The following is a 27,621-nucleotide window of genomic DNA, read 5'->3' on the forward strand; positions in this document are numbered from 1 at the left end:
ATGCCGTTTACTCTTTTCCAGAGACTTCGAAAAAGGGACTATATTCTGACAGTGCCTGGGCGGGCGGCTCACCTGCCCTCAAAGTCCTACTTCACCATGCCGTTCAGGGGCTTCAGGAGCGCCGACAAGAAGGCCAAGCAGCTGGTGAGGACTGGGACCTTCCGCAAACCGCGAAAGCTGCTCAGCCAAGACTACCGAACCCTACTTGAAGTGTGCGTGCGCACCAAGAAACTCTTTGTGGATGAGACGTTCCCCGCTGAGCTCCGCTCCATTGGATTTGGGGATCTCCTGAAGAAGATGCCGGCGAACATTCAGTGGAAAAGGCCACATGTAAGTCAATCGGGGGGGTGATCCAAGTGGGGGATAGAGTCAATGTGTTGTGCATGTCCCTGGTGTCACAGGTTACAGATCCAGCAGAAAGCCCTGATGTCTCAGTGAATTGTACTCTTTCTCTCTCTTATTGTCATTGAATAGATTCACAACCTTTGTGATGGCTTTGCAATTGAATGTCTTTTCTTGATTTAATAATGGATACAACAAATGGGCCTAGTGTATAGAAAATCTATCTATCTATCTATCTATCTATCTATCTATCTATCTGTCTGTCTGTCTGTCTGTCTGTCTGTCTGTCTGTCTGTCTGTCTGTCTGTCTGTCTATCTATCTATCTATCTATCTATCTATCTATCTATCTATCTATCTATCTGTCGATCTGTCTATCTATCTATCTATCTGTCGATCTGTCTATCTATCTATCTATCTATCTATCTATCTATCTATCTATCTATCTATCTGTCTGTCTGTCTATCTATCTATCTATCTATCTATCTATCTATCTATCTATCTATCTATCTATCTATCTATCTATCTATCTATCACCCTCACTCTATCTATCTATCTATCTATCTATCTATCTATCTATCTATCTATCTATCTCTATCTATCTATCTATCTATCTATCTATCTATCTATCTATCTATCTATCTATCTATCTATCTATCTATCTATCTATCTGTCTATCTATCTGTCTGTCTGTCTGTCTGTCTATCTATCCATATTTCTATCTATCTTTCCATCTATCCATCTAATCGGTCTGTCTATCTGTCTAATCTACAGATCCATCCACCCACTCAACCATCCATCCCACACACTAACACACATACCCTCACACATACACACCCTCACACAAACTTGCTGTGTCTATATCTATATAGTCACCGTCCCTAACAATCCATCTGTTGACTGTATCTGTGATTTTACTTTAAACGCGCCTTTCCCCATGTTCTTTAGGCCCCTTAAACCTTGTGTTTTCGACGTGTCTGCCTTGATGTTTACTTCCCCGGCTCCACGTGCCCAGCGCCGTCACTGGCCTGCTCACGTTTGTGTCTAGATGCCAATTACAGCTGGTATGAGGCGTCGCCACTTCCTGCCGCTGGTTAAGTGATACATTGCATTGTGCTGTTTCATAGTTTTGGGACTCGGAAACATGAGCCGGGCGGGGAGAAAAAGTCAAGACGTGTGCCGTTTGAGTAGGGGCTTCAGTGTGATCGGGGCGCACGGGAAGTGTGGTGGTCCTTGAAGAGTGGACACCTGCTCTAGTGGTCACTGGTCTTAGAAGAGAGGCAGGCGCTCTGGCTTCCTGGCTCGGCCCCTGTCAAGGTGTGTGATTCACTGCACTGTGAAGAAAGCGCTGCGTGGTGTTAAAGCTTTGGCAACATGGTGTGATGTAAGGGGGAGACACGCTGTCTAGGAAGTACGGCAATGGCGTGTGATGTTGTCAAGGGTGCAGTGTGACATTGTTCAGAAGTGAAGCGCTGACGGCTGTAATATTAGGAGGTGTCATGGTGGTTGAGGAATAACTAGGGTTTGGAGCCTATGGATTAATGATCTAGGGCTAGGCTCTGTAATGGGGCGTGGCTTAGCTGTGTAGGCACTTGGGGTATATTCTAGTGTTTAAGGTATGGTGCCCTCGTGTGTTACACAATATCACACAGTCACCCTTCCTTGACAAGCTGATCTCAAATGGTCTGGCAAAGCAGTGTCTTGTGGTTGAGGCACTCAGAAAGCGTTCGTTGTTAATCATTTTATGAACATCAAGGCCAAGCACTACCTAACGTGCGTTGACGTCAGGGGTGTAATGCAGGCGCATGCAGTCCCTGTGGGAGCAGCGGAACCCCCAACCCTTTACAATGCCCCCCCACCCCCATTCAGGCCGAGGCCGGCGATTCTCTGAGAATTTGGAGGCTCAGGACCCCTCGTCATATTCTGTAGGGAGGGGGCAGCAGCTTTTGTTATGCCGCCGTTAGACAGCATGCCGTATGTAAATGCAGTCACTGGCTCGCCGTGCTTTTATGAACCAAACGCCCTCACGCTCACGTTTGGCGCATCCGAGGCGCACGCTGATTCCGCCAGCGCACAGGAGCTATTGAGACATCCATGCATTTCACTCTCCGGCCACTAGATGCTGCTGCAGCATTGTATTTTAATGCTATCAATGGAGCCATCGTTGCTGTTTAACTATTTGGCAATGAAGCGGAGAGGTGTCTGGCTCAACATAATAAATACGAGAACAATTACATTTTGTCAGCAGAGCTTTTATTGAAAAGGCACTAAGCTGTTAATTAAAGCTCACGACACTCCTACATCATTTACAGGTGACCCATTTTTGAAATGGGATTTTTTAAATTGTTACTATCAGCCAATTAATTCTTCGGCCTTCACACGGAGCGGCCTGTTTTTCACTACTGCACGGTCTCATAAGTGTTTCTCACCTGGAATAAGGGAGCGCAAATAAACACTGTTAGAGAGAGGCACAATGGTGGTGATGATTTTGAGCAGACCTATGATTAATTGGGTGTGAAGAGTAGCTTCAGGATTCAGGAAAAAGGTCTGCAGTGCACACATGGTGTAATGTGATTGAGCAGTCCGCCATTTTGTCCCAGCCCATCCATTCATCCAGGGGAGAGGGGGTTACTACAGTCCTGGGAGCTGCAGCAGAGACCTAGGCCCAGATTCACTATGATTTTGGAATGGGGTTGTGTAGTGAAGAGCCAACGCGTAGGTAGGTAGCAAGTAGTTTTAATTAAGGTAATGACAACTTGACATCCACAAGAAGAGAAGAGCAGTTGACACAGCTAGGTCCAAGAGCAGAATGGCTGCTGACACAGAAGCATTCTACATGACACGTAAAAGTTCTAGGAATGACATCATGTAGGAATACAACAGGTTGCATCATTTTTGTGGAGCAGCCCAGACGCAAATTCATTTTTCACTTTTACTAAACAATTCAACGTCACTTTGGGTGGTTTGGTAAATACAAAGTAAAGCAAGGCAGTGCATAGTGCTGCGTTGCGTTACCTTGCCCCAGATAGGCATTACAACGTTAATTACATTGTATTTCCCCTCGTTAATTCCTCTTTCAATGTCTGCTGCATTCTACAGCACACATAGATAGAGGAATATGTCTCTAAGGAATATTTTTTGTCAGGGAGGTGTCCTTTCATGCAACAAATCAATACTGCCTGTAACGCAGGCACCCTTGCACAACTGTGCAAGAGTGCCTGCGTTGGTGCTACGAGGCACACTGTGCACCAGCGCCATCAGAGAGAAGAAATGCTCCATGTCTTTGAAAATGGAGTATTTCTACTCGCTCCCTTTCATGCAACGCAGCACAGAAGCTCGCATCTTCCGACCTAAACAAACTATACACACGTGGCATTCTGCCATCCTCCCCGCCACATGCTGGGCCTCTCATCTGGCTAATGCTTGCCTGCATTCCATTGTGCCATTTTTGCTTTTTTTCGCTTTTAAACCTTTTATGTCTTATGCATATGCTTGCAAGAAGAATACGCAGAAAGAACTATGGCAAGCTTTTCAAGGTCAGACCTATTGTATTTGCAAATGCTTGTTTGGCTAGCTCCAGATATGGCTGAAGCCATTTACAATGCAGGAAAGTATAAGTTTGCAAGGGACAGTAAGTGATAAATGTTCTCCTATTTAGGCGGCTGGGCATATGTGACCCATTGCCTCACGCTTTATGCTGTAGAAGGCAAAAATAAAACATGAATTACACTGGAAAATAGAGAGGGCCTCTGTGTAGAATATATATGCATGTATTTTTATTATGATTTTATTTTTAAACATGACGCTGGCGCAAGAGCTATGTCTATGCAGACCTGAAAAGGATACCTGTCAGACATAAATGGTTTTTACTACAATGTTATTCTCTGCCATGAGTGCAAAGAATGACACAGTAGTAAACTTTATTCAAGGGATGCATAGTGGGGGATGAAGGTGCAGTTTGCCTTGTAAGCTTGTGGGCATTCCCAAACTCCTATCCAACCCTTTCCCACTCTGGAAATTGTCAGAGTTTTACTGTGGCAAAGGGGAAGAGGTTTCTCCATTGGAAACATGTTTTTCCTGTGGTGAAGAAAGAAAAATTACAAAATTGTGCATTTGTATATCAGGCTCTGTTTGCACAGGGTGTAGTTGTCCACTCTGCAGTTATGTATGGGGAAATAGCAGTCTTTGCACACATGGCTCATTCAGCAGTCTGCCTGGAAGGACGAAAAATGTCCATGCTTTTAGTCACCCTTCATCTTGAGCATTACACGTTAAAAGCAGAAAGTAAACTATTGAGTGAATCAAAGACATTGTTTATTGCATTCCACCTGCCCCCCACCTCACATCTCTCCCTCTCTCCCTTCCGCAGGAGCTCGAGAAGAACCCGCAGTTCTATGCCACAAACGCGAGCAGGTTCGATCTCCACCAGGGGCTCTCAGGTATGTCAGCTGTGAGAGGGCTGTGATGTGTGTGCAGTTCTGAGAGGCCCGTGAGCTGGCACTTAGCAGGAAGGCAGGGGCGGGGACTCCAGCTCACTGCTTGTGAATTAAGAGCTCAGCGGAAATTGCAACACTCAGCAGTTAAGAGCTGCCGGAGCCCTGGGCTGAGCCCGTGACTGCACCGAGAAGCATGCACCAATTAACCCTGCTCTCGTGTTCGGCAGTCACTTGTCTTTCCCATTCACTTTCCCATTTTACAGGAAATAATTGAAAAATAATATCCTGCTTGCATAAGTCTCACAGGGCACGGCTTCAGATTTCTAGTGGCAGCAGACACACAGTCACGAGCCACGTTTCCGCCATTTGTACCCATTTACCTCAACACTTGTCCCTTCTGCAAATATGTAAAAGCATAGACAGGCCAGACAGATGCAGAGTGATTGTGTGTGGGGCAAGTAATGGACACATGTTCGCTGCAATGAAGTCAGTGCCCCTAAAGCCAGCGCAGAACCATATGGTGTTGTATGTGTGATCTTGAACAAACACATTTTGCTGTTATAAAGCCAGATTGTGTGATCCCTGACAGCAGGGCAGGAACTAGAATGTTACATTCTTTCAGCAACAATGCAGGCCTCAAGACCCTTCTGTAGGTTATCAGCTGGCCTTCCCGGCACAAGACCTGCTGCCTGCAGACTGCTCTGTCCTGGAGGCAGCCACTTCAATGCAGCATCAAAGACTTTATAGCAAAACGATGCATAGGGTAACAAGACATAGCAGCACACCATAGCTTGACATAGCAGCATTTTAAAGCATAGTATGCCATGACATGACAGAGCATAGCACAGCATGCAGTTCATAGCATAACACCACAGTATAATATAGCATAATGAAATATAAAAATACATTAATCTCAAGTCAATCCTGACCATGAATGAATGTTTGAATGCTGTTGTACCATTATCTTTCACAGAAAACTGCTGGTTTTTGGCTGCTCTGGCATCGCTGACGTTTCATAAAGACATCCTGGCCAACGTTGTGCCTCAGAATCAAAGCTTCGACAAAAACTATGCTGGCATCTTCCACTTCCGGGTGAGTGTCTTTGGAGAGTGATGAACAGACGTGATGATGGGTAGTCTAGGCTCTGAATGACACTGGTTTCCTGATGTACTAGGGTACCAAAGAGAGCACAAAAAGAATGTTTCTTTCTCTATGCCATGATGATCATTGGCAGTGATGCCCCAGTATAATGGCTGCCCCCAGACCCATTTGAAAAGGCCCGTACATGAATTCTAGGAAAGTGTGGAATAGGCAGGGAAAGTATTCAACACTGTTTCCCTAAGAGTTTCAGGCAAGAGTCTTATTCCTGAAGGGCGGGTTTAGCAACAGAACATCACAACAAGAAGATCGTCTGACATAAATATCGTGTCCTAAATACTACAAAAATATTGTTCAATTTGAGATAATAATAGAAAATCTACACCCAATGAGGCGATATTTTTGTATACAATATTTAGATGTCAGGTGATTTTTCTGACTGTGATATTCTGACATGCCACCTCGATGGCGTCATTTCCTGATTAGTCAGTTGCCAGATGGGTGTGTAGCACTTGCTGATCCGGACTAGAACAGTGTTACTCTAACATTTCTCCATATGCGAACAGACAACAGCCCTGTGTTTCCTGTGGTCCAAGAAGCTCAGCCCACTCTTTGGATGAAACCCAGCAGTTTTGGAACCTGTTTCCCTGGCCCTTCTGGCTTCTAATGCTGTGGCACTTCTTTGCAGCAGACTCCCTTTTCATAGAAAGCAGAACTCCACCCCCCTCACGCCCCCCCCCTCCTCCCCAGTTCAGTATATTGGCCATGCTGCTATAAGGTAAAATGGACTCCAAGGCCAAAATGTTGCACTTGAATTGTAAATCATGGTAATGTACCATATTCACTGCCAAGTCCAGGTGCACTTCGCTATGGCCACTAGGAACACCTCACTCCTGCCTCCTTCGAGGTAGGTTAATTACTCCCACTTTGTGAACCTGACGATGACGTCCAGATACAGGAGGCAGCACAACATCATTTTAGGGAGTGGACAGACCTACTTGTCAGACAAGCACCACATTCTAACGGTTGTATGTCAACCCAACGCGGGCTTTTACCCCGCGTGCCATTACAACACGGGCTTTACAATGCAAGTCGTTACCACGTCTTGCGCTGTAGGGTGCTGGACTTAGGAATAGTAAAATGTACTATTCCAACACCAGCCTACGTACAGTAGGGAAGGTGTTGGAATAGTAAATCTACTATTCCTTAACCTAGAGCGCCCTCCAGCGCAAGTCGTGGTAACGACTTGCGTTGTAAAGCCTGCGTTGTAATGGTAGTGCGGTGTAAAAAACGCGTGGTAATGGATGTTCCCCCATTCTGACTGCGTCATCAGTGGTCATATGATTAAAATCTATTACCGCGGACAAGCAAAACATGAAACCTTAGTCCCTCAGCCTACGACTTATTTGGATCCTCTAATATAAAAAATGAATACTAGTCGTGATTGGTTGATGCTTACAGCCAATCAGATACATGACCAGCATACTGCTATGAGCTCTGCCTCAGACCATGCCAGGTGGATACACAGTTCTAACCTTGTTTCTTTCTCCATTCTGTGTTGTCGTTTCCCAGTTCTGGCGTTTTGGAGAGTGGGTGGATGTGGTGGTCGACGACCAGCTGCCAGTCACCGAGGACGGGAGGCTGATCTTCGTTTCTTCGATTCACAAGAACTTGTTTTGGGGAGCGCTCCTTGAGAAAGCCTACGCCAAGTAAGTGCACCCCAGTGTCTACAAATAACCAATTGGTCAGAAGAAATGTATGGGATTTAGACATGAGCAGTCACATAGCAGCAGTGAAAAAATTACCTAGAACAGTGGGTATCTCAGTATTTGCGCATTTTATATTTTGGGATGCTGCAATTAGGGAATGTGTCTTCCCAGGAGTTAGCAAATGATAAGAAGAGGTTGAAAATATAAAAAGAGAAGGAAAGATAAGCGAAAAGAGGCAGACCAAGATAGTATGAGTGAAAGAGAAATAGCCAGAGAGTGATAGAAAAAGGGAACTGGAGAGAAAAAGAGAAAGCTTCAACTGTAGAGCAACTAAAATAGAAAAGGAGGGAGAGAAAGTGTGTAAGAGAGAGCAAGAGAAAAACAGAATGAACAAGAAAGAGAGGGAGAGAGGCAGGTGGAGAGAAACAGGAAGAGAGAGACATGATGAGAGAGGAACGAGAGATATACTGATAGAGTGAGAAAGCACAAGAGATACAGAGAGGGAGACGATTGAAAGAGGGAGGCGAGAAATAAAGAAAATGAGAGAGAGAGAGGCTGATGGAGAGAAAGAGGAAGAGAGAGGACATGATGAGAGAGGATCGAGAGATATAGTGAGAGAGCAAAGAGATACAGAGAGGGATATGGGCTGACAGAGGCGAGAAATAGAGAATTGAAAGAGAGAGCGGCAGATGGAGAGAAGGAGGAAGAGAGAGATGTGATGAGAGAGGATCGAGAGATATAATGAAAGAGTGAGAGAGCAAAAAAGACACAAAGAGGGAGATGGATTGACAGAGGGAGGCGAGAAATACAGAAAATGAAAGATAGAGGGCCATAGAAAGAGAAACCGAAACATTAAGGAGGAGAGATGACTTTAGGGAAACACCAAATGGTGATTTTCTGCCTTTATGGTTCTGCCAGAGGACCCTGTGGGATGCTTTGCGTGTGTACCTGTGCCTTACATGCCTACCCGTGTTCATCACACTTCTTTTCACACTCTTTTCTTGCATCTTTTCTCCTCAGGGTCTGCGGCTCCTATGAGGACATGCAGATCGGCCAGGTGTCTGAAGCTTTGGTGGACTTTACCGGTGGCGTCAACCTCTCCATCAAGCTGGAAGACTCCCCGCCCGGCCTGTGGGACATCCTGGTCCGCGCGGCCTACAGCGGCTCGCTCATGGGCTGCCAGACGCTTTCAGGGGTAAGGGAAATCTGGTTGGCCTGGCATACCAATGGCAATGAATGATGCATCCACTGTCCTGGTCAGTGCATCTACCACTGATGCCTCCAAGAGGTCAAAATGCAAAGATGCCGTTGGGGGTTCAGAACCAATAAATATGTAAACAATCTCCATCGAAATATATTTAATCTAAGGTTCCTGATGCATATGCCCCATGTATAGAATGAAAGCCTGACTGGTTTGCACTAGTCAGAGGGTTGACGAGCCCAGCCTAAGAAGTAATAGATGGTAAAGTGCAGGTCTGTGCAGTATTAAGGGTTGTATAGAGGGCATGTCTGCTTTGTGTCCACGAAGCTTGCACCCAGCGGTGATCTCAGGGAACCTCTTATTTAGGGCACCAAACTGAAATTAAAGGCTAGATAGGCTGCCTGAATTTCATTGGACTGGGAGCACCCCAAAGGGAAAATGTTATTATGATGTAATTGGACCACTCATAGTTGTACATTTACATTTACCAAAATCAGTGATGTTTGCCCAGGAACCACCTGGGTGAGGCACGTTTTCACCTGTTTTATTAATATCACTATATTTCAGACACATATTTACCTCCCAGGAGTAGCAAGGTATACACATATCTCCAAATCTATCTGAAGTGCCTGTGATTCCACTTACAAGCTCTTTTTGGCTTGGGGACGCCATCTTGTATCTGCTCTTCGGCTAAAAATTCCTGGCACAGATTGCTTGTAATGGGCCTCTGTGCCTTTAAGACAATCCTCACGTTTCCTACGAAGACACATTAGATGACGAATGCCGCAGGCATCTGGAACGATTATGCTAGCACGCTGCTCTTTGTTTTCAGCAGGCACACCTATAATTAATGACTGCTCACTGCATGTGCAGTGGGCGGAGCTATTACCTCATCTAAAATGGCACAATGACGCGCTAGCGCCCTATATACGGGCTAACACTAAAACAGCACAAAACTCCATATAGCAGATTTTAGTGTTGCTCAAAGAAAGCCTTCCATATAATATACAAATATAGCACTAATGCCATTGAGAAGTCAAGATTTGGGGGCGTCAGAGCGTTGCTATGTTTCACCCAAATGCAGCAATGTGCAGGTATATCGAAATTTGTTTAACCTTATGATCAAAACACAAGGAAGAGCTCTGTATAAGCAGGAAATCAGTGAAACACACCCACGATCAGCTTTAATAATTTCAAATACATGTATAGAATAATTTCAGACTGTAAAGACAGTATCACTTCGAGGGTGACTAACACAGACTGCAGATGTCTGCCACTGCTGTTCTATTTAAAGTGAATCAAGGGTGTTCAGATGTGTTAAAACTAGGAGTGGGTTAAGAAATATTGCTGATACAGACAACAATATCCCTTTGCCTGAGCCCAGCATGGTGCTGTCTGCTGCCCTCTGCTGGTGACGCCTTGCAGTTGTTATCTTACTTCATCTTATGGATCTGAGGAGGACCTTGGGCTAAGCTTATGTATCATCCCCCAAAAGCTGTTGCGATATCACTCATTGTGTAATGTTGAAGAGCGGTTTGGCCCCACGTGCAGAGAACAATGCAGATGACTGGCTATGTTTTGTGCATGTGGTGACATGTTTTTCATATGTCCCTTCCCTCTCTCACTCCAGGAAGAAAGGATTCTAGAGAATGGACTGGTGGCGGGCCACGCGTACACTCTCACCGGCATCCGAAAGGTAAGTCCACCGAACCCACCTACCTTGTTATGTTACACATCTTAAACATCAAACACAGTTGTACCACCTGCTTTAGTAACCACACCAATGACAGGCAGCGGCCCTGCAAAGGTCGACATTCCCTTGATAAAACCTCAAGAATAGGAGAAATTCCCCCACATTTTGTAAGACAGAATAACATCTAAATTACAAAAAATGATTTTGTACATTTCAGCGTCTGCAATTTTGAGTTTATTTATTGAAGATATTAAGAAAGATCAAAGGAGGGGTGGGGAAGCAGTAATAATCGGAAGAGGTGTGGCACAGCAGCCAGAGTGTCTGACTCGGGACCGCATGGCTCGTGGCTCGATCGCCAGCAGCAGCTCAGCTCAGCATCCTGTGACTCTGGGCAATAGCTCACTTAATCTCCCCAATGGCCCCCGGTGCCTTGAAACCCTTGAGGGGATGATATGTTCGCACTCTAGCCTCTTTGGTGCGTTAGACGGCACACGACCGTCTGACATCACGGTGGGCGTGTGCAGAAGATGGCTGGGGGCCGTCTGTTTTCCGCACGCCTGGAATTCTTCCGCACAGAGCAGAATTCGCGCCGCAGCGAAGCGGTTACAAATAGCAATTATTATTATTATTAAAAGGAGTAGGGAGCACCGGGGCCTCTCTTCTTCTGAGGACTTACGTTACAGTTTGCTTACCATCATTTAAAGGGGATATTCAGTGTACAGAACAAAACAGTTGTCTTCTCCCAATCCTGCTTCTCTAACAATCCCCAACAAGTGGTATTCTAGAATGTTTCTTTATTTGATGATGCCAGCTGGGGTTTTGAGATATATTATGACGCAATTCGATGAATTCCCCATTAACAGAAACAAACTACATAGGCTGTTAAATATGTAAGAGCACCCTAGAACAAGAACAGCTGCTTCAAATTCTTGTCATGTATCTAGTTAAATTGTGTTTCATTCGAAAGTTCGTAGATGATTCCTTTGTTAAAGTATTACCTTTTTAATGCATTATCTGCGTCATATTTTACAGGTGAGCAGCAAAAGCGGGTCAGAACTTCTAGTGCGGCTGCGGAATCCATGGGGCAAGATCGAATGGAAAGGAGACTGGAGTGACTGGTGAGTACATAGCTCATGGTGTGTACATATCCCAGAATACAATGCCAACGCACACTTGTGTATCCATGAAACTGACAGGACAGGCTGAAGACTGCCATCCATGGGCATCACTCCTTATATGGAGACACCTCCTGGGTGTTCATGTAGGGTGGTTAGTACGCCCCGCGCAGCTTTTTAGCATATGTGCCAAAGTGATGGGGAGCATAACCTGGTGTCCCGCCACCCTTACTGTAGAAATCTGAAGAGCAGTCAAAAGATTCTTGTAGAGCGAGAAATAATTCCTCAGGTGGTAAAACCGTGTGAGAGCAGCCGAAAACTGGCATTGGTGTGTGTATGTGTGCACACATGTGTATAAGGGTACACTCAAGCATGTGTATTCAATATATATATATATATATATATCTATATATATATATATATATATATATATATATATATATATATATATATATATATATATATAGAGAGAGAGAGAGAGAGAGAGCTATGAAGCTGACCAATACCTTTCCAGATAACTGCATCGCTTTACAATATTTATGTTTTCCTTCTAGTTCCTCGAAATGGGATCAGCTGAGTTTAAAGGAGAGGGTCCTACTGCGGCGAACCAGAGAAGATGGTGAATTTTGGTGAGTGAGTCGTAGCTAACACTATTGTTCAAAACATGGCAGGTGCTGCTTCACATTTACACCCACAGTGTACTTGCGCGGGGTGTGCAGCCGCAACTCCTCCTTTAATACAATACATCCTGTTATAGTTACAAACAACATTTGTTTTCCTAAATTTCTCACATTCGTCCCTCTCTGCAAAATCTCTATTTATGATGTCTCAATATGGCATCCAGAAAGCACCTCAACTCTTCCAAATTGCATTCTGTAGGAGTGCAGTGCAGCAGTGGAGTGTAGCAGTGGTACGCTGTAGTTGTGTTTATACGTGATTGATACTCATTTATTTATTAAGAGAAAAGAACATCGAAACAATTACATTTTCCGTAAATTGAGATATGAGCTCCTTTTGTCCTGTAGTGACTTCTGCTACTGTAATCAGATGATACAGATCTCTGAAATTGTCCCATTTTGGTGTTCCTCACAGGATGTCACTGGAAGACTTCAAGACTCATTTTGTAGAGTTGGTCATTTGCAAGTTGACTCCGGATCTGATGAGCTTAGAGAACGGCAAGAAGTGGACGCTCTCCATGCAGACAGGCAGCTGGGTCTCCGGAGAGTCGGCGGGAGGACGGATGAGCTTCAGAGGTACTTATTGTTACTTGCCTGCTAGCGACAGTGTTGCATGGATTTGAGTCAACCTACATAAAGGTGACATGTTCGAGCCATTGAAAGAGTCTAGTGAGTCTTACGATTCTTTGTCCATGGTTCACGGGAAGGGACAGTTTCAATCTTTTGTAAGCCGCAATGCAGGAGTTATATGTGGATTGGGATCCAGACTTTGCTTATAACTTCCTAAAAGTCAGAGCAAATGAGACTGTAAGAGTTATGGATACTGGATCTTCATTAATATGACCCATCATTCCTAAGTGGATTTTCAGAACATCCATTATAATATTGAACCCATTTTATGTAAATTAGTCCTTCACTAAATCATTCTCCTCACAAAAAACATAATAACTATTGTCAAACACAAAGTCAACCTTTGAAATAGGGTTAGAACTGCCCAAAGTGTCCTTCTGCGTTATTAAATTATGCTGTCTTATTTTCAGAAACATTTTCGAAGAATCCACAATTCCGACTGAAAATTAAGGCAGGCGATTCCTTGGAAAAGTTCAAGAATACCTGCAATGTGCTGGTGTCTCTCCTTCAGAAACAAACCCACAAGCACCGCAACCAGTCGCCTCCGCTGTACATTGGATTCTCTGTGTTCAAGGTGGGTGGAACCTTTAAATATATACATAAAAAATCAGAGCGCATAATCTAAACAGCATAAGGGGTAAAGTGCATGCAACAAGGGTAAAGTGCATTCTTAGATCAGTTGGCTCCTCTAAGTGTGATTGGTTATGGGTACCGGACATAATGCTGCTTCATAGTTTTTAAAAATATTCCTTAACAGTTACCATGTTCAGCCCTGGATCACCTTGATACCTACAGTAGCTAATCTGAATATTTTGATATCCAAATAAATATTGCTTAGTCGAACAATCTAATAACACAACAGCAATATTTGACGATTGAAATTATGAAATATCTTTCTATTTTCAAAAAAAGAAGGTTTTCGTATTTTTTGTTTTTTAGGGTTCGTAAATGTGGGATAAGATTTATTAGAAACGAAAGTGCTGTTTTTATGTTGTTCTTCAAAGTTCATAGTTTAACACATGTTTTTTCTATTTTTTCTGTAGGTGCCACATGAGGTGAGTGTTTTCATCTGGATGTTTCTTGTGCCCAAGACCTGCAGTATTGTGCCTCGTATTGTGACAAAAAAATGTGTGATTGCAAGTGAAGCTTGTTTGACATTGAGAGTGGCATTACAATCTCATACTTTATTATGACCCATTTGGAGGTTTAAGAGATCATTTATGAAATTAATTCTCTGCCTTTATTATAAATTATGTAATTTAATTATTGCTTACCTCAAAAACCTTGATGGACTAAACAAATCCCAAATTTCCCCTCATTCTTACCACTTTATAAGTCATTACAGAAACCATTTCAAACCTCAGTGAATAAGGTATAATCCTTGATAATATTTTGCACAATAAAAGGCCGATTACTTACTGGTAATCTTCATTACTCTACATAAAGTTCAGGTCTTCCTCATTAGGACCTTTATTCATCGAGGTAATGCCTCACCTCGTTAATTAAAGACAGTGATGAGGAGATTGACAAGGCGTTAATGTCGATTAAATTGGCATGCATTGAAGTGAATAGCAAACCACGCAGAAATAATTCTTATGTCCATTTCAGAGGATTAAAGTGTTCACAAATTTTTTAAAATGTAGGACTTTGAACGGCTGAAGTACCAGAAAAATCCTGAGTGTTGATTTGAATTCATAATGTGTATGAAGAAATCCATATGTTCAAATACTTTCATCACTGAGTTCAGGGTTTCAACCATGGCCAGACATTCAAAAGATGTCTTTTTGTGTAAAAGTCCACCCGTTTCCCATTCAAAGGCCAGCCCCTGAATACCCTCACGGGTGACAAGAAGCGCTCTACAAATCTACTGACTGATTGATACAAAACTAGCTGGTTCTCAGAGCACCTGCAATAATGTGAAAATCAATAAAGTGCATTGCAGCAGTAATTGAATAACATTGAAATGCGCCACCAATGCTGTATTCACACATGGGATGCTCATTAGACTCTTTTGGGAAATGTGCAGAGCGTGGCCTGAGCCCATTTTCAATTTTAATTCTATCCTATATATTCGTAGTAATTAGTATTGGTCGCAGGTGAGGTGCAAAAATCATAGGCGCCTGTAACGTCACGGATGCGGCTTATCACGCAATGAATTAGTGCGCTTGGGTTACCGGGAGGTCATCTCCAAGACTACCAGACTTATTGAACACTAACTGTAATTAGAACCGAAGGATATCAATGTGCCTCTGAAAAAGAACACATCTTCATATTGACTGACACTGCATAATCCATAGCAACATTAGAGAAGCTAGTATTCCTAGAAGCTGCAAGGGTAAGGAGCAATGGCGTCAGAGAACTGATATTTTACTCACAATCAACCTTTCTTCATGTGGAAAAAAGTGTTCATACATATTCAGTAAGCTTTCGTTCACAGTTTGAGTCATGACGCGAATGCCTGTTAGGACTGTATCGAAAGTTGAACATGATAATGTGTGTATCAGGCTGCGAAGAATCGTTGGTTGTCTTAAATGTTTATGTTTGTATCTCTTTTTTTTGTTTCTCTTCTCCCCCACCACCAGTACCAAAATGAGAAATCAAAGCTCCCCAAGAAGTTCTTTGACACACAGTCTCCAGTCAACATGAAGTGTGTCTTCATAAATGAGCGTGAAGTGACCCAGGATTTCCGTCTGACGCCGGGTGACTACGTCATTGTTCCATCTACCGCTGACCCGGGCCAGGAGTGCGAGTTCATCTTGCGCGTCTTCTCCCGGAAGCACACGCTCTAGTAAGGCCCCGTTCCTCCTTCCTTGACATTTCAGTCTTTTGTAATACATTGCTTGAGTCACATTTACTGTATCCCATCACCTGTAAGTCTTCTCTCTGAAATGTATATGTTGCTCAAAACCCATTGCAAACTCCTGTTTGTTGTGGTTTCTGTGCACACCCATCTCTTCATTATACAAGGAGCCTCATTCAAGCCTTACTATTCAGGCAAATAAAGAATCCCTCATTTGCATAGTGGTGTTTCTCATCCAAATGAGGGAAGACCTAATGTAACATGCACATGCCACTTTCCAGAACAAGGGTTGGAGGTTGTATTTCTGTAGAATACCATGTAACAGATTCTTCTTCTTCTTCTTCTTCTTCTTCTTCTTCGTCTTCTTCTTCTTCTTCTTCTTCTTCTTCTTCTTCTTCTTCTTCTTCTTCTTCTTCTTCTTCTTCTTCTTCTTCCCTCTGCCAAGTGAACATCTCCCTAAATGGCGAATTCTGTTTTGCTGGGGTCACAAGGTTAGGTAGATGGCTAATTGAGAAAAGGAAGGAGCCTTCAGTCCAAACATTTTTAATTAAGTATTAAGGCATATTTGCTAAGGTGGAAACAAAAATACTATAAGTGATGTAAAAAAACCTCAAACAATGTAGCACATCTGCAATGATTAGAAGAACAAAGTTACAGAGTGTCCTCATGCATTTCTTTCTCTGTTGAATTTCTGCTCAGAAAGGGAACAAAATATATCATTAAAATGATGAACTGAATAAACACATATGTGATCTAAACCTTTATTACAAATTGTAAAGGGGTCACCGTGAAGAGTTGTAACGTTTTGTTTATTCTTTTCAGTGCGCACGGGGACCAGATTCTGTGTCAAAAGGTAAGCTTTCCCTCAAACCTCATAAATTGAATGTGTGTCCCAACAAGTTGTGAATGTCAATGAGGAGAATAAAATGCTGTAGAATTAGGTCGAATTAAAGAAATTGTATCTATTAGCTAATTCTACAATTAATAACCTGTATTGCCAATCTGTGCTTTGTTGCTTTAAAAACTGGAGCACATTAGATTTGCATTTAATGATCACATGAGTTGTTCCCACCCATGATCTAATGTCTATCTTTTCTTTCCATGAAGGAAATTTTTGACAAACAGGATGAGAAGATTTGGGAACATCACATTGTAGATTTCTTCCAGAATGTAAGTGACTAAAACATGATTCTCCCTCTAAATGCTTTTTGTTGTCTTTTTTGTGATAATACTACCCCGTTAATAGAATGATACAATACTGAACAACTCCTATATAGGATAGAAGACTCAAATTTACTACAGTGCTTTTTCTAGAGTAACACTAATCCTCAATGCTGCTGCATTATAATCCTCATCAATGAGATTTGCCTGCATATTGTCTGTGTAATACACTTTATGTTTTTTGGTCCAATAATCATTTGCTACCTTTAAGAAAAATGTGAGACCATTCTAGTGTAGAGCCTGCCGTAGTGGGCTCTACCGGCCATTTAATGGCCCCCTCCAGCGTTAAAGGCCCGAGCCGAAGGACAGAGCCTTTAACAGGGGAGCAGGCCTGTAATGGCAGGTTGAGACCACAATGGGGGCTCTAAGACTATTAGAACATTCCTCTCCTAGATGGCAGAAGGTTCTAATTTGTAAAACGAAGATCTCACAGAGCCCGAGGGAGTTGAAATCCCCTCGGGCTCCATGAGGCCTTTGTTAAACATTGGAATGTGGCCAGAAGAAGCCCGGAGCACTCTATTGTTTTCAATGGAGCACTCAATTTTCCATTGTTCAAATTATTGTTCAATTATGTGAAAAGGAGAGGGACAGCAGAGTCCTCATTTAGATTAAGCCATCACTACTTTTTACTACATCTTTGTGCCCGACTATAAATACAAAATCAAGGACACATGTAAAACTAAGAACTGTCCTGCATATAAACAACTTGAAATTTCATTTTCTAAAATTTTACTAAAGCTAAATGTATGTCTCAGGAGTTTGTTTTAGGGTGGCAGTAGCAAGAAGTAGCAAATACAAACTAGAATGTTTCATTACAATTTTTTAAAAGATAGTATTTTTCCCCCCTTCATTTAGCATCCAGAAATCAACATTGGACAACTACAGACACTCCTGAACAAAAAGAACTGGTCAAGTGAGTATCCTAAGAGCAAGTTTTTTGTACTGTTTATATGCACCTTTATAAGCCATTCATTACTCCCTTGCATGGATGTCTGTGCTTTGTAACTAGGGTATCACAATAAAGATACAAATATCTTACACTCCAGATACCTTTATGGCACAAAGGCCATAGTATAATACTTGCAGAAACAAGAGGTAACAGTGTATTACTCCTAAAAATATGTAATGCAGAATGCATTAAAAGTTATACTTAAAATGCAACATAAAACACTACATTTGAATTTTCCAAGCCTCATATTTGCATCTGGGACTTAAAGGTGGAATTATTATTCAATTGATGAACAGTGTATAATCATACACAGACTGTATAGTGAATGTAGTGTTGGTGCAGAAATAAAAGAATGTCAGACCATCTGCTCTAAATAGGGCAATCAGATGAATGTTTTAACACCAATAGCCCTTAATCTGTCAGGCTGTCAATGTAGGTTTTTGACGGCTGAGCCTGTGGAGGCAGCACCATCGAAAACCTTATGGTCTGCCCGACCGGGTGGAATGAGGGTTTGACGGACAGGCTAGTCTTCAATATTTGTGGCAGAGCACCCTATCTGCCAAACTCTAAATTGGACATTATGATTTCATTTATTATTTCAATACAGACAACGTTACTTGGTTGTTCAAATTTTAATATTTAATGGAAGGTTTGCACTTCGAGGTTATATTTATTTCTAATAAAATGTATTCAATAAAAAATAGACAAACAAAAGGAGGCAGAGTGCCCTGAGTGAGCCACAAGAAGTATGATATTTTTACCAGCAAATGGAATACATCTTAGAAATTGTTATGCTAGTGACACAATAGCCAGGTTTCCTAGGTTTTTCATCTTAATGATGGCCTGCTTGTCTTGCTTACTGTGCTCTGACCTGAAAGTATAATTTTTATTACAGAGTGTTAGAGCAAAGGTGCTCACAGAAATTCAAACTACATATTATTATTTAATATTTATGTTAATAAAGGCAATTAGTTAGATGTAAGGATAAATATGGAACCATCGCATTTAATAATCTTTAATCTTTTTTGTTCCCCCAGATTCAAGACAGACCCCAGTGAAATTTAGCCTGGATGGTTGCAAAGTAATCATGGCACAACTGGATGTATCCTTTCATTATATGTGGAATACATTTCTGAAATGATCTGAATAAGTATTTTGCCAAAATATCGTGGCCTAAATACCATCTCACAAAATTATTATGTCCTAAATATTGTTTACAAAATTATTGCCCCTTTAGAGTTAATACATAGAAAATCTATATTTAATGGATCAATATTTTTGCAAAAGATATTTAAGCCATGATATTTATAATAAATAATGCATTTGTTATCAATATTCTGACAATCAACCATTTGAGTATTTACATATTTAAACGATTTTCAGCAATCAGCAATACATAAAGCAAATTTATGTTGAAAAACTACTTCTATACCAAGAAGCAAAATTCATTCTCACTTTATATTTAGCAAATTCTGCCGATAAAGTATTTAGCTGTATAAGTGTTGTTGCTGCAGTATCTTTCTTAACTAATTGCTTAGCTTGATACGTCGGGCACCTTAAGTTTGCAAGAATTCCGGAGTCTGTGGAAGCGGTTGATTACCTATCAGGTATGTAGGTTTCATTTTATGGATAGTTGATTAAGGATGGGGGTCTAGTGTGGTCTGTTTAAACCACACTGACATTATTACCAGAACAACAGCCACTAATATGAGCAGTAGGGATGTAATACCACCCCTATGCAAATACTCCTCACAAATAATCAATGTGACCTGGTACTCATGTTGTCAAGTCAATTGATTACCTGAGAGGAACATGATTGCATTGATCCCATCTAGGCAACTGGAGAAATTAAATTGAAAATAAGGGTGGTGAGGAGAAGCCCACTAAGTCAAGCAGAAATATGTGCATTTCTCTCAAAAATGGCATTGTGACTAGTGAAATGGCTGCAATCACATATCCTTCTACAATGCATCATTATATGTTCAAATTTAGTTTGTTGAGTTTCTAAAAATCTTAATAATTCAAAGGCTGTATTGCAAATCTAAAAAGTCAGGCCCAAATGTTATTTTCAGCCTTGTTTTTGATTCTGTCACAAATAGCACTTGGACTGTGATGCTAAACAGGTGAATTATTCTAGGTATAACCTACCCATTCTGAATCTTGAAATTTGTTAATGAGAACAACCACTGACTATTTCACATCCTGACATGCAGGAGAGGGAGCGGGGAGATAAAACGGCTACATGTGGTCATGGGTTTTTCCGAGGTGCTGTTACTGGGTGCAAAAAACACAACTCTCAGACTGAGGCTGAACATTGTATCCAAGCCACAAACATTACCACCACCTAGTATTCAAATTTTAAAACTCAAATGAAACAGGTCTTATTGAATTAGTGCCTGATATGTGGCCATGCAAGGTACACTGTATGTGAAGTACTAACCTTTAAATGTCTTTCTAATTACAGGAAATGTTTCAGAAAAGAGATGTAAACAAATCTGGACACATTAACTTGAAAGACCTGCAGGCTATTGCAGAGACAAAAGGTAGTTACCACAATTATATTTCCTGATTTGTAATATTGAGTAAAACAAAAATATTGCAAATATATTCTTATGGCAATATAAATACTTCAAAGAAACTTGGCTGCTCGATCAGGTCTCGATTGAACTCTGAATAGATTATTCCAAATAATGACCCTGTTGCAGCTTGAATACAGTACCCCCTCATTGTGTATAGGATATGGCTTACTGAATAACTATGTGAAAAGATGGTGAGATGGGTATAGTAAAAGATCTGGGCCACCTTGTATACTGCGGCAAATTCTAAAAATCTGTGAGAGCAGAGACAGAGAAACAGAGGCAAATAGTTAATTATAATTTTCAGCCATAGGATTGACATGTGTCTTCTTTTTAAATGCTCTGTAAATAGGTCTAAAGGGCACCCATCAGCACTGGTAAAAGTGTTGGAAAATAGAACTATCTAATGGCAGAGAAAATGAGGATAAAGTTAAAAATGGTGCAAGTATGGGGTACCAACTCCTTTTCTTTAGTTGAGCTTGTTTACTGTTCCGAAAACCATGCAGGGTCAAAACATATAACTCATTCTGGAGTTCTCAGAATCATGAAAACTGTTGTACTTGCAAAGGTGCTTTATAGATTGTTTCTTCAGTCTGTCAGCGTTATTCTTTTTGGGTGGGCCTAAAATCAGCGAGCAGAGCTGTTAGGTATATGCTCAAATCGTGGTACTCCTGACTCAGCCTTTCATTCTTTCAAGGTTGCTAAAATCAGTACTGTTAAGTTAGGTGGTAATGACAGCGGTGTTAAAGCACTAAGACAAGCTTCTCTTTATGCTTTACACTATGTGAAAAGTTATTATTTTTATTATTATTATTATTATTATTATTATTAATATCATTGTATTTCCTAATGCACTATCAATAAATTCTTCTTTTCTGTTTTGTCACAAGGAATAAAACTTAGCAATCGGTTCTCTAATTTGATGGCTACAAGATACGGCGATTCCTCTCTAAAACTGACCTTTGAGAATTTTGTCTGTTTCATGCTGCGGCTGGAGATCAATGGAGGTAAGGAAAAAACTTTACTTGTTCAAAATATCTAACTATCAAAATAAAGAGTAGGCATTGTAGATCAGTAGCACAAATATAACAATAGGTTTGTATTTAACACCATTTATTAACTCACCTACATATCTGTTATCGATATCTAAAACAAACTCCTGCACCACTGCCAGACTTCACCGGTGGGTTCTTCAATGGTATATGAGTTAAGATATTGAACCAAATTAAAAAATATATATTTTCTTGGATTTTATTTAGAAAAAAAGAAAATACAGGTGCCTGTTTTGCAAATTGTGTAAGGGTTAAAAAATGCCTATTTTTAATTTGAAGTGAAGTTGTATGCCGCAATGCTGCCTTTGATCTAGGGAAAAATATAATAGCTAATTTTCATGAAAAAAGCTCCGCTTTTTCACTAGTTATTGGATCATGATTGTTTGCATTCACGATTCACATTAGATCTCCAAATATTATCGCAACTCATCTACCAAACGTGTCTGGATTGCAGATGGTTGGAGTGAAGTGGACACTTCACTCCAACCAGAGATAATCTTAGGGTATAATATTAATAATTATTGCTCCATTCTAGGCAGATAGGATTGCTAAAGCACTAGCTCTAAGATCTCAAGCACTTTTCAGGAATAAATTGACCTCTGACCCTTATGCTTAGCATTCTTCTTCTACGAGTAAACTAAGCTTTCTGCTTCCCTTTGTTGGCGTATTGGGGTCCGTACTTTGAATCCATCCCATGCTCACTTTTTAAGGGGTGTCACCATAAAAGAGGTTCTTTGGAAGTAGGGGTTTAACTTAATTGTGATGCATGTAGAGAAGTTTGGTAAAGGGACCCACACTCCTGATTCTTCCACTCTCTATGCTGGGCCCTATACACAAAGATTGGTGTATGAGTAGGTGTGAGGTAACTCTAGCAATACTCTTCGAGTATTTCTCCCTTACACATAGAATTCATGAGTACTACACAACAAAGGCACAGTTAAATGTATGTTCCATTTTCTTCTGTGGCCTCCCTATTCTCATCCTCCCTTTTGAAACTTACCACTTTAAAAGAAAGAGTCCATGGGTCCAAGATGAAGTGACCGCAGATAACATGCACTGAATGCCAATGCCCATTGCACCCTCCCTATAAAAAGAAAACCAAACCACTTACCAGTAGATTTAATGTTCTTTTTCTAGGGGGGAGGTGCATGCGGTCATCTTCACAGAGGCAGTACCGGGGTTTATATCTTGCATCAATCCCACGAACTCCTGCCCGGCACCCTCTCTTCCCCGCCAGAGTAGAATGGGTGGGAGATGAAGTCCAACAGAGGCTGGAGCGACAGGCCTGGAGGAGGCATTCCTGCCTTGTAATGAGGCAAGTAAACCTTTTTAAGACTCGTCAGCAGCAGCATATTTCAAAGAATGGAGCTCTCCATTTTGATTCACAGAACACATTCTCTGGAATCTGATTGGCAGTTGAGCCGCAAACATTCCATTGCATGGGATGTCATTGTCACTGTTGCATGGGATGCCAGGGTGACTGTATCACAGAGTGATGGATTGGTTTCTGGGACTGGAGTCAAGGGGGAGGGTCTGACACCCTATCTGACACCCTATCTTTTCTAAGGTGGAATTCCCTCCATTTCTCAAATGTGAACCACAAAAGTGAACATAGAGAGAACTTGCTGTTTGGCAGTGCGGATAGGATTGACACGCATGCACTGTTTGGATTATAACCTGTCTGCATGGGCTCTGCTTTCTAGACCCACTAACGCTTCACTGTTTTCAATCTTTGCAGAAGTGTTTCACAACTTAAGTAGAGATGGAAAAGGGATTTACCTTCAAGAGTCTGAGGTAAGCTACATTTCTTTATTGCTGTATAAATAACTGCTGACATAAAGCCATCCACCAGCACTGGGGCCCAGGGGGAATATGGAGCAATATGTAGAGCTCTTGGAAAACATATTTCTAGCCTTGCTTGGAGACGGCAATTCAGCATATGTCCCCTGACAATAACAGCACAGATTCACAGCATCTACCGATAGCAAATTAAAGGCTAGACTGGGGAGCAATTCCTTTAGATCTAAAGTGCTGATTTTGAAAATATTATGGAAATGAATTTGAAAAAAATACTTCTGCGTTACAAAGTAATGGTGTCTGTCTATCTATCTATCTATCTATCTATCTATCTATCTATCTATCTATCTATCTATCTATCTGTCTATCTGTCTGTCTGTCTGTCTGTCTGTCTGTCTGTCTGTCTGTCTGTCTGTCTGTCTGTCTGTCTATCTATCTATCTATCTATCTATCTATCTATCTATCTATCTATCTATCTATCTATCTATCTATCTGTCTGTCTGTCTGTCTGTCTGTCTGTCTGTCTGTCTGTCTGTCTGTCTGTCTGTCTGTTTATCAGTCTGTCTGTCGGACTGTCTCTGTCCTCCATCGATTGGTCCCATCCTCTTCACACTCTTGCCTTCTTTCATCCCACCCACTCTCAATTTCGTTCCCCACTTTTTAATTTCTCTCCAATTTCACTTTATTTCTTCCGTTTCTGCCTGTTCCCCTTCTTTCTCAAACCTTGCTTTATTCATTCTGTGCCACCTTCCTTTTATTCTTCCTTCTTCCCAGCCAGTCTCCCTTCCTTCTCTCTTTACGTCTTGCCTCTTTTCATTTCTTCCTCCTGCTTCTCATCATTCTTACCCTCCCCTCTTTCCCTTTTACCCATATCATATCATAGCACTTTTACACAGTGTATGCCTTCACCATGCATGCATTTGCGTTGTAAAGGCATGCGTGGTAAAGTCATAAGCCGGGTGAAAGTTTGCGGGGTAATGGTAATGCGGAGCAATTGCATTTGCGTTGTGAAAAATGCGGAGTGATGGTATGAGGGATAACGTCATATATTCACCTTCGTTCTCGTCATCATTTCCATCCTACTTCCCTTCTTATTTGTCTATATTTCTTCCTGCCATGCACATGTGTCTCGCTCATTCATTGTGATACAAATGGTCTATGCTGACACCATTTCATGGGAGAACGCACAGTACAGCGCTTGCCTAAATTTCTTGTATTTGTTTCGCTTGCTATTAACTTTTTGCTTTCCCAAGCATCCACCACCATAGATTTGCACACAATATTTCTATCTATGATCAGCTTCTTCTTTCATGTGTCCCAACCAACCAGTGTGATCTTCTTCTTTGCAGTGGATGATGCTCACACTCTACTCCTGAAGGATGATCATGGACGACTCTTGCAGAATTTGGATGACCGTAGGCAATCTTTGGATATTTACCTCACACGGAATATTGGGCGGTGAATGATTGGACACAAGGCAGTGATGCAGCCCTGCCATGCAGACCCTAATATTCTGCACTTAGCTGTTTTTACAGCAATTCTACACTCTCGACTGAAGAAGAAAGTGGCTTTATTTATTTGAGGCGTATTTCGTAATTTATATTGCGTGTCCTAAGGCATTTCATGAGCATGTACGTTGCACAAAGACTTCTGCGAATTAATCTGACAATCTGGAGAATTAAAGATATGGATATAGAATTTTCAAGTGGAACGCCTTCACAGACCGCTGCAATCAATGGCACAGGTAACAGTCACTACAAGCTGCTAAAGTGCATACTTTTCTATCGCAAAGTGCCAAGAATCTGAATAGCTTTTTTTGCATAATTGACTACTGAAACTGTTGTTTATAACCTTGCCAGAGTAACATATTGAGTCCTTTGGCCAATACTCTATCGATTCTTCTGGCCGGCCCTAATTTCACCATTGATGCTCCCCATGCAACTTTTTAGCACCAGACGGCAATTAATTAAATAGTTGATGTCAAATGATCTGTTTCCTCATTGATTTTGGGTCATTCCAATATAAGCAATCAAGCCAGTCCAATGGTACTAGACTTTCTACTAGTCCAGAGCTCCTCAAGAGATGTGTGGAGAAACACTCTTCAGGTCCTGCACTCCCATTAGGGAGCCTGATTTCTGCTCTAAGAATGCAGTACAGCATGTAGTACTGGACAAATCATGGCAAATATTTGTGCACTAAAGTATCACTTATTGCAAGCACCTTTTAATAGCTGGGTGTCAAAACTCTGAAATTGATTTTGCAGAAACATTTCTAAAAGACTGTACAATATCAAAATGTAGAGATATGTTTACTTGGCCTGCTGGTTTTACTTTAGATAAATCCAGAAAATATTTAGTTACTGAAGTAACCTACATAATTTCACAGAGTTAATGTTGCCATTTCTTTTTCAAAGGGCTACATTTGCCGGTTCTACTCCCAGGAAGGATATCAAAGACTTACGCAGTCTTCTGCAGCTTTGTCTGGACAGCAGATCTGACCTTGTAAGGAGTTCAATAAAACCATGCTGGTATCTAAGATAGTGAACTGGAGGTTAAAGGACTGATCAGAGAGATGATTGGACACACCACGTCTCAGTACCAGCTAGAAGCAGTGATCTCCACTTGTTCGCAGCTCCATCACACACCAAGATTGTCTCCGAAAACCAACTGTGTTTACATTCTCCTATATTTGTTATGTTTAATATAATTTAATTGAAGGAATTCTCTTATGATATGAAAGCACTGTGATATGATAGTGTGTACCTGATGCTTGCTAAATACTGTTTACCTCAAACAGAGTACCACTGATAATTGTAAGGATTGTATGATGTACTAGTGGCAATGTCCAATTGTGCCTAGAGAAGTTTTGCGTTAATGGAATTGTTCTTTGCTGCAGTGTCACAAGTTGTTGCGATGAAGTTCTACAAACTAGTGACACATGCACAATATATAGCCCGTCTAAGTGTTACTATTACCCAGTGCCTATTTTGTATAGCTCACAAATGTCCCTTTCTCTGACCACACAAACTGTAGGGACAAATGTATAAGGATTCTGCTTAGATAAAATTGTACACAACTAGAACGAACATTTTTGCAAATTTGTATTGTTAAGCGTCGCTAAAAATCTCTGAATTAGAGATTGTCCGCCTCGAGCATTTTGCATTGCGCACTGTACATCCGCTAATGGGAAATACACACAATGGCAGTATTGTATATTTTAGGTTTTTGTCGATGCCCTGGAACTAATATATTAGGTATTAGGGGTCTAAGTATTATGTTGCTGCTGGTTGGTAACTTGTTAATTCTGTAGTCTATTTTGGTTATCGTTTAGTGGTTATGCAACTGCACAGCCATTAAGCCTGATCATATATAACATAGTAGAATATTATGAAAGTAGATATTTATTTTTAATTCCATAAAAATGTGATAATTGGTTTACGCTGCATGTAATACAGCAGCCTTAGAGCTTGTTGAATCTCAGAAAGAGCCAAATATTTCCCTGTTTTGTATTGTAATAAAATATGTTTTCTACATCTGTTGACTCGTGCACCTCCTTTCTTTCAAACCTGTCAAATGCCATTAGTTTCCCAACTTTAAAATGATTTTATGTGTTTGGAACAGCATGAACTGTATATGAATCCTATTCGAGAGTGTTTTTTAAAAGAATGCTGATTGGGAAACGAATCTTTCAAATCGAAGGTCATAAAAGGTTATAGCACCGTAACCACTAGAGCACATTTATCACATTAGCATCACACTATTATGATTGTTATTGTGTTCCTGTGAAGCTCTTGGCTGTAGTTGGTGGGAAGTCGGCACTATTTTCTTAATATCTGACCAGCGTCAGATTGGTAAGTCGGGCACTCGGGCAATGACCGAGGGGCTGGTATCCGAGTTCTAGTTGTGGGACTTTTTTGGGCAGCCTGGGGGCTGTCTGTGCTGTTTGGATGCCGCCAGCGGCCCAGTGGGTGCCTAGGTGGCCTTTCTAGAGGCTGATGAGCGGAGGTGTCACCCCTTTCTGTCGCTGGGCTAACCCATTAATGTATGCAGGCTGAGTGGGGGCTTGAGCAGACGTGGTTTCACTTACATTCATGTGTGGTTCAGTAGTGGGAACACATTTCTTTTTATCTAAGTGAAATTAAGAAAACATCTGCAAATGTGGGCTACTTTTTGTTAGCGTGCCCAGGCCTATTTTTGATCTCAATCCAACCCTGTATCTGGCTATTTTAGGGATATGGCAGAACTGTGAGAAATTGAGTTGTTGGTTGAGGGGCGGGGAAACCCTTCTCAAGCCAGAGCCACAATCCTTGTCTTGGTGAAACATAAAA

The 27,621-nt window shown here is 41.4% G+C and overlaps 1 protein-coding gene across 1 annotated transcript; it reads left to right on the plus strand.

The window, feature by feature from the left end:
- LOC147659603 (calpain-14-like) lies at positions 1-26,685 on the plus strand. Its single transcript, XM_086951613.1, has 22 exons — positions 1-330; positions 4,710-4,779; positions 5,750-5,868; positions 7,447-7,583; positions 8,604-8,778; positions 10,415-10,480; positions 11,510-11,595; positions 12,147-12,221; positions 12,685-12,845; positions 13,310-13,473; positions 13,943-13,954; positions 15,482-15,687; positions 16,522-16,552; positions 16,807-16,869; positions 17,776-17,833; positions 18,907-18,971; positions 19,408-19,476; positions 20,334-20,412; positions 21,336-21,452; positions 23,236-23,291; positions 24,644-25,038; positions 25,708-26,685. Exons 1-21 carry the CDS (start codon positions 1-3, stop codon positions 24,668-24,670), a joined length of 2,166 nt encoding a protein of 721 aa, XP_086807739.1. The 3' UTR covers positions 24,671-25,038; positions 25,708-26,685.
- The last annotated feature ends 936 nt before the right edge of the window (positions 26,686-27,621 follow it).

This window comes from Lissotriton vulgaris, unplaced genomic scaffold, assembly GCF_964263255.1.
Source record: "Lissotriton vulgaris unplaced genomic scaffold, aLisVul1.2 SCAFFOLD_478, whole genome shotgun sequence".
Taxonomy (NCBI): domain Eukaryota; kingdom Metazoa; phylum Chordata; class Amphibia; order Caudata; family Salamandridae; genus Lissotriton; species Lissotriton vulgaris.